The sequence below is a fragment of the Pungitius pungitius genome, chromosome 1 (assembly GCF_949316345.1).
Source record: "Pungitius pungitius chromosome 1, fPunPun2.1, whole genome shotgun sequence".
Classification (NCBI taxonomy): domain Eukaryota; kingdom Metazoa; phylum Chordata; class Actinopteri; order Perciformes; family Gasterosteidae; genus Pungitius; species Pungitius pungitius.
In genome coordinates this window covers 24,007,483-24,020,832 of record NC_084900.1, presented here as the reverse complement: position 1 = coordinate 24,020,832, position 13,350 = coordinate 24,007,483, and the positions used below count along the sequence as shown (strand labels likewise).

Genomic DNA, 13,350 nt, shown 5'->3' with positions numbered 1-13,350 from the left:
AACACGCTAATCCTCAATTCTGCATTGCATGAGTTTTTAAATCTATAACCTCAACCAGTAGCATCGCGTTAGAGCCAACTTGCACATGGTGGCATGCATTGAACGGCACAAATCCATGACTGAATAGTGGGATAGAAGAGGGACCACTGAGGTTCTAATGTCAACAATCTATAAAAAAAGGAACATATGCTGCGGAGGCTCCTGTTGTTTGATCCAATGGCTACATCATGTTGTGTGCAGCATGGAGAGATGGTCCTAAAGGATGATGTGTGTGGAAGCAGACCCTGGCCACACCACGCACTGTGACTACATGGGCACTTTCCCCTCGCGACTAAATGACGCACGGCGAGACAGCAGGAAGCCGAGGTGGCGGTGTGCGTGTTCGAGGAGGTGGGGGGGGGGGGGGTATGGGGGTCAGCTCCTTAAAATTATGGAAGTATGTTTTTCTTTTCTTTTGCTTCGAACGAGAAGGAAACCCGAATCCCAGTTTCACCCATTTTGCAACCCCCATCCTGAGATTAGGCCCCCTCCCACACCGCTGAGTTATAGACTATCCAGACTGTGGGCTGCTAGGTTATCTAATACGCCACACTCTGAGAAAAAACTGCCCCCGGGGAAAGAGCGTGCACGATGGCCGTGCTCCTAACCATTCTGCCTCTGGGGTTGGTGTCCAAAGCGTGATTTAGGGTCAGAGAGAACCCAGACGAATCCTGGCTGCAGCTGCTGAAACGAGAGTGTGTGCAAAGTACGGGTGCACGATGCCTTTGAACTGCCGCAAGGCAAATGAGCTGCTCGTGACCTGAACGGTTTTGATGGATAACGACGGAAAAACCGCAAGCAGAAAAGCTCACCGCGATAAGTCAACTGTGGATGAGCGCCTGTGCCTCCTGAGGAGTGCGTGGATCACTTTTAAAAAACACACTGCTCAAAGGAATAACTCAAGTATGACATGTGATCTGTTCAAGCTGGTTAGTGCACTTTCTCCACCTGATTGATGACACATGACGTGTCAGGGTTTCTCCATCTATTAGTCAGAAAGCTTTATTAATCCCTAGTGGGGAAACTCCTTTGCGGCCAAAAATAACTCTTACACACAATAGACATGGTTTCCAGAGTGCACAACAGGCAGAAAAAAAAAAAATGTAAACGGATAACTTACACCATAAAATGCAATAAGATATTTTAATAACATCACAAATATGCTAAATCTAAAAAACACATTTAACAGTTATAAAAAAATATATATATAAAATCGGACTGCTGCTGGAACAAAAGACGTCCTGAGTCCTTTCAGAACAACATTGTGATGGATGACCTTCAAAATAAACAATTGTTTTTACTTGGCCATGGTTCTCTTTTGCAAACCCTGAGCCAGCCTTTCTAATCACCTTATTGATCGGTGACGCAGCCCTCCCCGCAGAGCACAGCACAGAAGAGGACATGAGCTAAGATGCCCTGATTAAAATAACATGACTTCGCTGATTTCAGACTTTCAGCTTCCTCAAGAAGAAACGGTCTGGACTGAGCCTTTTTTAAATACAGCATCTGTGTCCACTTTAATTGGATGTTCGGGTACACCTGCAAAATATTTATATGACTCAACGAAGTCTCTCTGCAGACGCTTAATTGTACTTTGGCAGATATCCTTCTTCCCTCTGAAATCAATAACCAGCTATCAGTCCAGCAATCAAAAAATAAATAATGAAAAATAACCATATATAACCAGAGGGGGAGATACACAGTATTGTTTCACAGATATTATCAATTCCGGCCAGTACAGCCTTAACCGCTAAACTCTCCATTACAGCTGCGTTTTAATTCTGTGAGAAGTGAACAAGAAGCACATCTGAATTAGTTGGTAAACTATACTCTTACTCAGACTTCTTGCTCTTGCACATGATTCTTCCAGTTGCAAAAAGGAGTCCCTTTGTGAGAAAATCTCTACCTCCAATAGAACATGTTCTTCGAATAAATTATGGCAATATTTAGAATTTAAAAAAAAAATGAAGCAGGGTATTCTTTAAGGTGGGTTTGCTTGTGATTGACAGGTTGGCACTGCTAACAGAACCGTGTATGGCGTCTCTTTGCCCCTCCTCCGCAGCCCAATATGATGAGAGAGAGTCAACATGGCGACAGCCAAAACGCCAGCAGTCAACACGCCAGCGGGTGATGTCACAAGAAATACGTTCCACTTGTTATATGCCACGTGTGCGCGCATATGTCGGTTTGTTCCCATTTGGACGGAACGCCCCGTGCAGAGTTCACTGGATAATTGTAAACGTATAAAAAATAAAAAATAGATGCTTTCTTGAGGGAGGGGTGCGGGTTAGGGGAGTGGGGCATCTTACAGGAGAAGCCATGGTCCGCAAAGAGCTTCCAAAGCATCATAGACAGACAGGAGAAGGTTAAAAAAATAATTTCCAAGACATTAGAAATTCCATGGAACACAGTGAAGACAGTCATCAAGTGGAGAATATAGGACACAACAGGGACATTAGCAAAAACTGGACGTCCCGCCAAAATTGATAAAAAAGACAAGAAGGAAACTGGTCGGGGAAAAACCAAGAGGCCTGCAGCGACAATAAAGGAGCTGCAGGAATTTCTGGCTGCGTATTACATGACAATGATCTACCGTATGCTTCGTAGGTTTGGGCTATGGGGTAGGGTGGCAAGACGGAAGCCTTTTCTTACTAAGAAAAACATCCAAGCCTGGCTAAAATTTGCAAAGAAATACATGAATTCTCCGACATAAGCATACATCCAAATCAACAAAATAATGGCCAGAGAAGGTTGTAAGTTGTGGAATGCCCCAGACCTCAATCCAAGTGAACATGTGTGGGGTGATCTGAAGGGAGCTGAGCACAGGAGATGCCCTTGCAATCTGACCCACTTGAAGCGCTTTCGCAATGAAGATTGGGAAAATATTACCATGCCTAGATGTGCCATGCTTATATACTCCTACCCCAAAAAAGACTCAGTGCTTTAATAAAATCTAGAGGTGCTCGAGGGGCTGATGGTGATACTCCCAATGCACTGGGCCACAGCAGACAGTTTGGTCGTTTTTTATTAAGTATTTTTGAATGGCTACATCTCCTTTTTGATTTTAGCCATTGCTCTTCACTCAGCTGAATAAGCATTCATGGCAGCGTTAACTGGTTCCCAAGCATTATTTTGTATTTTTTAAGCCTCTGCTGAGGGTTCTGATGCACATTTTGTAAGCGTTATGTTCCAGCCCTCCGAACACAATTTAAAATCCAGTCTTCTTGAATTAATTTCTGTAACCTATTAAAATGTTAATTTCCTCATTTTTTTAGGGTTTGCTTCTGCCTCCCGGATTAATTTGCTTTCCTGCTGTAATGGCTGAAATGTATGACTGTATTGTAAATCTCTAAAAATATTTTAAAAAGTTACAGAAATTTGATCAAACAAAAGGTCAAACAAGAGGGTGAAGTATCTTTGAGATAAAAAATGGCCCAAATGAGGGATACTATAGGTACTTACTTTTTGCCCCCCCTTTCCGCTTACCTAAAATGCCTTCGTAGAGCATCAATCCCAATCCTTGCAATCTAATCTGTAATTCTGACATGTCTTAGAGTAAAAGGTTAAATAATAACAGCTCAGAATCGTTTGCCCTCGATATTATTGTGGGAAGTGGAGTCTTTGAATTCTGTTGAGTGGGATGTCCTTCAGTGGACACAGAGTTAATCGAAAATATGACACACAACCGGGTGTCGGCCTATAAACATTGGGATTAGTGATTCTCTGGGGTGCACCACACTGACCTTGATGGTAACACTCCGTCCGGTGCTGTTGTCGTGCATGAAGACTCGCAGCTTGTGTGGGATGAGCTGAGGAAGGTAGAGCTTGAACTCTCCACCCAGTGCCACCACAATCTGCTCGATGAGGAGGATGATGGTGTTCTGCATGGGGTTGTTTGGTGTCCAGTACTCCTACAGGACCGAACAGAAGGCGACATTTTAAATGGACAGATTAAATCATATTAAGAGGTCCAACTGTAGAAAACCCTGTGACCCAAGTTCTCCACACAGTGGGATCTTAAAATAAAAGTACAAAAAACTAAAACCAAAACCAATCCAATTTTCAAACATACATGTTTGATATTCAGGGGCTACATCCAAAGCACTTTGTACAAAGCACTACCTCATCCACCTCGCTCCCGTGTGACGCTTGTGTGCGTCTGAAGAATGTGTTTCCACCAAGGAGCCGAGCTTGGACCGATTTCCCTCTGGACGGAATTCGCACGCCAGAGGCAGAGCGGGACTGACCCGATACTTGACGGCGGGGAACGGAGACAACTTCCTGTCAAGAGGGACTGACGCCACACCTGTGCGGCTTATTATGCCACGTTGGATAAACCTCGACATGTCCACTGGGTCCATTAAGAGGTAATCGCAATCGGGGTTGAGGTGCAATACGTCAATCAGGCAACAGGCTTCGGCTGTGAGATCTGGCCGAGGTGTTTGCCGGTGGCCAGAGGTTCTCCAGCAGCCCCCCCCCCCGACTTCCTGCTCTCGCTGCCTGTGCCGGTCCACTTGAGAGAGAGCGAGAGGGTGAGCGTACGTCCTCAATGGTTATTCCAGCCCCCTCGTCTGGGTGTTGGAGCAGAGCAGTGGGCAAAAAAAAAAAAAAATGAATAGATTCTTTGTTTCACTCGCCATTTATTAACTCCGAGGGACTTGAGGCGCAGGGGTCCCGTTCGCTCGATTCCTTCTCTGCGGGAGGAGTTAACGCCGTTGCCGGTTAACAGTTGCCGTAGCAGAAACAGCCATAAGCTCTTTTGGCCTTGCGATAGGATTATGTGATCGACGAGTGTGTTCGCGCGAGCGGCAAAGCCGATGGCTTTAGCGGTAGTTCAACATCGTGGCATAAGGGTGAATGTGTGGCGTCGACGCATCAGCCTTCGACACAGCGAGCCTCTTTCATCTTGTTAGTTGGTGTGCTGCCGCACCACACACGAAGTTGTACCACTGTGCGGCATGGGGCCCGGCTTCGTCCAGAGCGCCTAAACAACATCGCTGCTAATGAGGCCGGTGGAGCGCACAACCGGGTGCAATTAAGAGCTTCCAGCTGTTTGTCCGACTCACGGGAAAACAATGGATGATCAAGTTCAGGGGTTTTCGTTGCGCCGTGTTGACAGGGTTACTCACTCTGATCAGCGTGAAGATGTCGTCCATGTAAGGGCGGATGTGGATCTTCACAAAGCACACCACCATTCCCATCTGCTGGAAGAGGAACTGCAGCACACAGAGCAAAGAGAGTAAGGGACTCGCTGATGATGAAAAATAAACCCCCTCTTATTCTGGAGTATTCTGCAGTGTAACCGACCTCTCGGATACTGGCGTCGCAGACCCGGATCACATTAAGGAAAGTGGGCATGACCTGCGGCAGGAACTGGACACACTTGAGGCCCAGAGACTTGAAGATGAAGGTGACGGCCTGGACCACCATGGTGTGGTGGTTGGAGAGCGACGGGTCCCTCAGGATGCGCATCAGCGTGACGATTGCCACGGCGGGGTAGAACTCGTCCAGCGGCAGGTTGCCCATGTTCACCAGCATCTCACTGGTGCTGTAGTCCGCTGTTGGAGAGTAAATAAAAAGATTTACTTAACTTTTTTGCTAACAATAAATCATGAATCCTAACTAGAAACTTTTCATATTCCTGGGGACGACATTTGTTTATTGTGCACAATGGAACAAAATTTGTGGCTCTAAACCATGAGGGGTCCCACCCATGGATTGGTGAACTTTTTAGGTTGTGCCCTTAGAATCACTGGATCACTTTGCAGAAGCTTGAATCTCATTCCTAGAAAATGAGACAATACGCAGTCACATTTGATGCCCTTGACAAGGACTCCTCAATTGCTCCTTTTCTCTTCAGCTAGTCCTTCCTCAACACGAGCCACTGCGTTATCTAAATGAAACAGTTACAAATCGAATCAATTGATCAGTTTTCTTAATATATAAGAAATAATAATAGAGTTATTGATGAAATTTCTGCATTTTGTCTGCAGTGTTTCTCAACCTAATATAGAATATAGAGTTTTACATCCTTTTCTTTGTTATTTTACAGGAAAAAAAGAGCTAAAGACAAACCCTAAAACAGTAACTGCAATGTAGCTCCGTACTAAAATAACGAGTGGTGTGCATTTTGACAATGGGGGTAAAAAAACTTGACTTGCACTCGATAGACGAAGGCAGCACTGGTGGCAGGGACGATGCAGTAAGGGTTCGCTTCAATCAATACGTAAAACAACACTTGTTCACTTCATATTTAAAAAAAAAAAAAAAAACTTTTGAACTACTACTACTTTTAGATTTTCCAAATGTGATCCTAGCATCACGAGTATTTGAGCTCATTTTATGAGAATACCCTGTGACTACTAGGACAAAAGGCTCCATGACTATTAGTCAGACAGAAGCTCTTTGGTGTGAATGAGTATATCGATGTTGATTTATGGAACACCAGCCCCCCCCTAAATACAGATACAGTCCGTCTGTAAAGTAAGACAACAATAACAGGCTGATGGGAGTAGACAGCTGATATTGTTGGTTAGTTGCTATTGGCCGTTTGCCAGTTCTGGCACTGAGCTGTTTTTTTCTTTTAATCCAAAAAAGCTGGCCTGCAGTAGTTGATCACTTGTTAAAACCACACGAGTCATTTTTCTGGCAACATAAGCCTGGTGTTGTTTCTCCTCTGAGCTATGTTCATCCTTGTATTAGTGTTATGAGTAATGCGTGATGGTATCGGCTCACACCGTCCTGCAGTGTAATTGCACTGAGGAAACAATGATAGCATTTAAAAAGCGGCATGGTTTCCGCCTGTCGCTTTTCCTTTAAACTGTGCCATTTGGTCTGAACACCCAGTAATTTGCACTTTGAGGGTGTTTTTGTGATTGCTGCCATATGGTAAATGGACTGTGCTTGTGGAGCGCTTTTCTAGACTTGCAACCACTCAAACGTGCTTTGATACTTGTCATCATTCACACATTCATGACAGGCGCCCATCAGTAACTAACATTTACACACTGTAGTCACAGATACAGGAGCAATGATGCGGTCAGCAGGGCCTGGGAACCAACGGCCACTTTATAATCACTATTTAGTACATGAATTACAGAGCACAGTTTTATGTATATATATATATATATTTCTTTAATTTGCCTGTTTTATGAAGGTTTTATTTTTTTGTGACAGGCAATGCAAATGGTGGTAGTCAGACCATCCATCTACGGATCTCTGGTATTTATTGTTTACATGGCCTACGGCAGAAGCACAGCTTCAGCTGCTCCCCGGAGACTCTCTGGTCTGGAGACAAAACATATCAGGGCTCTCGGGCTAAAGACGGTAGCTTTGGATCTTTTATTATCCCGGCCGTCACCACGTCCAGCATGATGGCGGTGATAGACGGCAACACATGTGCATCTTTACAGACCACAAACAGGCACCCTGAGGAGCTAAGTGAGGTAGCAGCGCAGTAGTAATTCAGGTTTCAGCTGTGCAGGAAAAAAAAAAAAACTCAACTGTTTCCTAGCCATAATAACAGATGTAAATACAGCACCTTGTTAAGTGAGCACCGTTTCATCGCTTTTATGACCCCGGCGTTCCGCAGTGACGTGATTGGTCTTGTTTGAAGTCAGGTGAGGAGCTGGGCCTCGCCAATGGCCTCCCACGTAACAAAATACATGCTGTCAAATAGTGCTGCTGCTGCTGCTCCAGACGCTGACCCTGACAAATCTGCCAACAGATATACAGCCTCCGCTTCCAGTCACAGACCGTCTACTCAAAGAGCCAACTGGTAAAACTATTAGCATTTAGTCCAAGATCACATTCTTAGACGCAGACGAGTGGAGCCCTGGATTGACAATTCGAATCGATAGTCATTGTTGCGGATATTCAAGAGGATAAACGGCTTTAAGCTGCAGAATGGCAGCCCATTTTGATCATCGGGTCGACATTTTCCATTAATAGGGAACGTTGAAACCTTGAATCTCCGCGAGAGTTTCTGTGGCTGACCACAGTCCCCAGTGGAATCAGAATGTTATTTTGGTGCTGCTCTGCCAAGATAAGTGGAACCTTAATGAGACAAATGTATAGAAAGAAAAACTCCAGTGACGAAAAAGGATTTATCCATTTTAGTGTTCAGTTCTCACCCACATAAAGGTTATATACATCACTAACTTTATTAAGACAGATGCCTGACAAGATGTATGTCAGAAGTGGGTCCTTTTAAATTAATTCCCTTGTCTAAAAACTCCCAATCCAGTTCTCATGGTTACACGTCCCTTGAGCGACCCAACTGGGGGTTTAGTTGCAAGTTGATTGAACAGAAGCAAAAAGATTCTTTAGAGCAAAGGATCTAACCGATCTTAAACCCAAAGCCATAGCTGCTGGTGGCTTTTGAAATGCAGCGGCAAGCCTCTTGAAATAGGGTTTTGTTTGGAGTGTCTGAACATCTGTTTCTATGGAGCTATTGGTAATTATGGGTGATTTCGGTCAGTCGTTGGTTTTGTGAGGCTGATTCCCCAATTTAAGTAGTTGACGATGAAACCAGAGTGATCTTCTTGTGACCTGCTCATAATAAGGTTGGGTTTTCCTCAAAGCTCGTTTTTTGAAAGTCAAGATCACACCTGTCCAGCACAAATAGTTTCCACAATTAAATATTGTTCTATTCAGTGAAGCATAACCCCTCCCCTGTAAGCTGTATACCTGGGGGAAACACTGATATATGTGTTTGTTCTATGCTGTAGGTGTATGTTCTTAATGTTTCCAAACACATTGAACGGTTGGGTTCAGAGTTGAAAGGGTGTCAAAAGTGGTAAATCAGTCGAGTCTCAGTGGGAACATTCCTTATACCAAAGACAAGGACTGCAGTATAATAGCCATAAAATGTGAACCAAAAAAAACAAAATAAATCATCCCACAAATCCCATGATGATCTACATATTGATTGTTTACAATACTATCCAACAGCCCCCCACAATGACATCACGTTCACGTTGTTGATTTTACAGCTCTTGCAGCATTGCAAAAGGAGTTGCAGTCAATCAACATAAAGCTAACCCGCATTCCGAAAAGGACAGCCCAACGATTCCCAAAAAGCGGCTCCGTGGTGAACTTACCGGAGTCCTGACTGGACTTGGACTCGGAGAGACTGACGGCGGAGGCGTCTCGCGACTGGTCGATCATGCCGATGTTCACCTTGTGCTTGTAGGGGTCCAGAGCTCCGAGGAGGCCCAGCACGCGGATGGCCTGTTGGAGACACAGCACGCCGTTAGCATCTTCCGTGGACCAATGTTTTCCCCCCCCCCCCCCACTTGGAGTCATGTCCAACAGCAGCGGAATCTCCAACTGATCGGAAGTTTTTTTTGAAGAACGTATTTAGCCGCACTTAAGACTAATTAAGTCAGATATTTGTTAAATAATGTGTAAATAATAAATAATTGATACTGCAGTGTGAATGCTGCTGGACGAGCCTGTTTAAAAACAGTATGGGCCTCCTGTGTGCAGCGGGCAATAGATTAAACTTTTTTTTCTTCTATAAATAGGAGAAAAACACTATTTTGGTGCAAACCGGGTTTATACACATAAAACATCTGCATAGCTTCAAAGATGATTTTTAATTAAACTTTGTCTTTATTTGTATCTATATAGTGCTGTGAAACCAAACTGAACACAGTTTCTAACTTATTCAAAGCAGCAAGCAGAGACATCTTTGAGGCCTACAAGCTCTATGTATGATACTCAAAAGACAGAATTTCCTTGTGGTGTCATTTTCTTATAACAGTAAGGTAACATTTACTAAAGTTTTGTAGTTTGTTGCTATGTGTCAGAGTACATGACCTTGACTAGTAACTACCACTGGATATCAGAAGTATTAGTTACTGGTTCCGGAGGAGAGCAATGCCAGATCCAAATATCCACATGCCACACACGCATTGACAAGAAGTCCAATGGGCAAGAGAAGAATGATATCATCACTAAAGTCACAACTCAAGAAGTAAAACGTTAGGAAACAAATGGAAAATGTGCATAGCCTCGTAGTGTCTCCAGACAGGAGGATTTAGGATTAGGATTTACCACCTAAACAGAACGTTATTAATAGAGTATATGTCAACAAGCGGCGTTGTTGGGCCACATAATGACTCAGTGAAGGACATAGTTGGGACCACGTTGCTACGAACGTGTGGCCTACCTCTCTCCTGATTCCCTGGTTTTGTTCCGTCTTGAGGAAGTTGAGCAGCACATCCAGAAGCGAGGGGTACTTGCGGTAGGGCTCCACCACATAACCTGTACTAGCAACCTGCTGGCCCAGGGTCCACAGCGCCACCTGGTGGAGAGCATACAGTATAGTGTTTGGAATGCACTTTTCTTTGTTACTCCACCATTGGTTTAATAAAATGTAACTGTTTTTAACAAACATACAAAGATGCATTCAATTGCTCCTTTATTTTAATTGTAGACTTCATTTAGTGTAAAAAGGTGTAAAAAAAACAATTCTGCAATAGCAAACTACTTTCAGACCCTGACTGATTAGATGTGGGTTACTACATTTTGAATTCTTTTTTCTATGTAAGCTCGTGGTATATAATTCTGTTTAAACAGGAAATAACAGATGCACAAGGCTATCAGAATGCGTTTGATAAAATAAGGACGCAATGACGCGGACACATTTTCTTGGCATACCTGTCGTTTAGCCAAAGAGGACGAGTCCTGCAGCATGTCCATGATGATTGGAAAAAGCTCGTCCATCCACTTCCTCATCTCCAGGCCACTCACCTGGAGTAATCAAATCAACACATGTAATATTTGTCACTAATCTCTACTAAAATATAAAAAGGACGGGAATTATTTTCACAATTCATTGAAATTGACAGTTTGAATTTAACCATATCCATGTAAAGAACCCAGTCCTTAGAAGTAGAATTTTATAAAACACACTTGTTTTGATGGCAATGTTTGGTTTGTCTATGTGTTGCTGTGAGTGGGGGTGCTTGGCTGCAACATTTACTAGTCTTTTATTTTGTGATGTTCTTACTAGCAGTTACTCAAATCGGAAATGTTCCAATACTACACGTAGTGGTTTTAAACAAGCAAGATTCGCTGTTCCCTCTATTCCCTACGTTTTCTGGAGTCTCCCTGTGCTGGTTCCTCAACTGCTTGTCTTCTGCCGCTTCCTGCGCTAAGTCCAGCGTGAACACTTGGTCTACCTCAGCATCTCCTGCACTCTGTCTGACCTGCTGAGTTTTCCTGCCTTTAATTGTGCTTTCCTGACTCCTGTGCGGGGCCCATCGATTCACCTGGACGGGGATGAACAATGCACGGGTGTGTGGGCGGGGATCTACCCTAAACTTTCCACCTCGGGAAAGCATAAGCTCAGAATACTTGCATTAAAACTGTTTCAGTAAGAGATTATGTGGACGTGGGAAAATAGAAAGGTGCACAGATTCACTGGGACTATTAAAAGTATATATGATTTCTAACCTCAAGAAGTGAATTTCTTAGCCTTACCTGGGCCAGCTCGCCGATGGTCGCAAGGACACTTATGACCACTCCAGGGTTGGGGTCTGGGTCTTTCAGCTTAAGGATGAGAGCCTGCAAACGTAAAAGGTAACATGGTCACTTAACCCAAATGAATCTGAGTGCTCCCCATCATTTTAATAATTGGAAAAGAGCTTTTAAGATCTTCAGGAAGTTCAACTGCAAAAGAGTCCCCCGCAGGCTTTGCATGCAAACCATTTTTTTTAAAAACTTTTTATTTATATTTTTTCACAGAACAAAAACAAGGAACATTATCTGAGACTAGGGCTAAAAAAGAAAAAATATATACTGTGTACATACAGTATACGTATATCTTGCTGCATCTAATATGAATCATTACATCTCAACAGACACAATACCATAATGTATAGCCATATCATTTATACATTTAAATATTCTTTAACCATGTGCCATCTCCGGATAAAAAGGTCCGTTTTGGTAGTAAGAGTTGGTGATTTCACAGACCTCCAATTAACAGTAATGTTTATTGGGCAATTAGTAGTAGTACACGTAAAATGTATCTTTGGTCAGCATTTAAAAACATTCACTGATATAACACCCAATAAGAAAAACTGTACATTCGATGGTACTTTTCTTTTTACAATTTTCTCCATCTCCTCTTTGATATTTTCCAAGTACGCAAGGGTTGTTGGACAATCCCAAAATATGTGTGTATGGTCCCCTATTTTACCACATTGTTTCCAACATAAAGTTACCAATGGGTCTTTTACAAAATTTGAAATAGCCAATGAAGTATGAAAATAGCGTATTTTAACTTTCTAGTCAAATTCCTTCCACTGTAGACTATTAATTCCCCTATGACATCTATAACAGAGTTTATCCCATAACTCCTCCTCTATTACTGTATTAGCTTCTATTTCCCATTTTTCCTTAATGTTGTACGTGTTTCCAACCGTTTCCGATATCAATCTTTGATGAGAAATCTGTTCACCAACCGGGAGGCGTTTTTCTGAAACTGAGATAAAGTATTGTTCAATGCCATTTGGGATTTTTCCGATTCTTTCTTTTTCCTTATGGTTCGTAATGTAATGTCTAATTTGCAAATATCTATAAAAATCACTTGAGGGAAGATCGAATTGTTCCTGGAGTTGTATGAAAGACTTTAAGTGAGTTTCTTCAAAGAGCTGGTTAAAAACAAAGTGGCCCTTAGCCGCCCATCTACTAAAACCATGGTCACATTGAAGGTGGAAAATCTACATTAACCACTATGGGCATAGCTCGAGAAATTGTTCCAACATCTTTAAGCATTTTCTTTACTTCCACCCATACTTTGATTGTATGTTTTATCCATTCATTGGATCCATAAAGGGTAGGACAGACAGCTGTGCACCCCTAACTTCCCCTTGCTCTATTTGAGTCCACTTTGCTTCCTCATCTCCACTGATCCAAGTCCCAATTGCTTCTAATTGAGCTGCCCAATAATACAATTTATTCAAAATAAAGGAAGAACCTCCCAACGAACTAGGTCACTGCTTATTTGATTAATTAGCTTATTGTAGTTTGCTTCAAAAAGTCTTGTAGTTTCAGGTGTGATAATAATCCTCAAGTACCTAAAACCATGTTTAGACCAATGAAATGACACCATCTCGTTTAGTTCATATTCCTGATATCATCATTGCCTCCGATTTATTTTGATTAATTTTGTATCCAGAAATGTCTCCATAGTCTTTTAGGCATTGCATTAGTCGAGGTATTGAAGTAAGGGGAGGTTTTATAAAGAGCAGGATGTCGTCAGCAAAAAGGGAGACTTTGTGAACTCTCCCCCCACCA

At 42.9% G+C, this 13,350-nt stretch overlaps 1 protein-coding gene across 1 annotated transcript in view; it reads right to left on the bottom strand.

Annotated features, from left to right (window-relative positions):
- mtor (mechanistic target of rapamycin kinase) overlaps positions 1 to 13,350 on the bottom strand; it is a 69,688-nt gene that overhangs the window by 46,904 nt on the left and 9,434 nt on the right. Inside the window, exons 15-21 of the mRNA XM_037478579.2 lie at positions 11,530 to 11,613; positions 10,705 to 10,797; positions 10,214 to 10,348; positions 9,141 to 9,270; positions 5,347 to 5,597; positions 5,169 to 5,255; positions 3,783 to 3,950 (exon numbers count right to left, since the gene is read on the bottom strand). Of these exons, the coding sequence (XP_037334476.2) occupies positions 3,783 to 3,950; positions 5,169 to 5,255; positions 5,347 to 5,597; positions 9,141 to 9,270; positions 10,214 to 10,348; positions 10,705 to 10,797; positions 11,530 to 11,613 (948 nt within the window). The remainder of the gene's footprint in view (positions 1 to 3,782; positions 3,951 to 5,168; positions 5,256 to 5,346; positions 5,598 to 9,140; positions 9,271 to 10,213; positions 10,349 to 10,704; positions 10,798 to 11,529; positions 11,614 to 13,350) is intronic.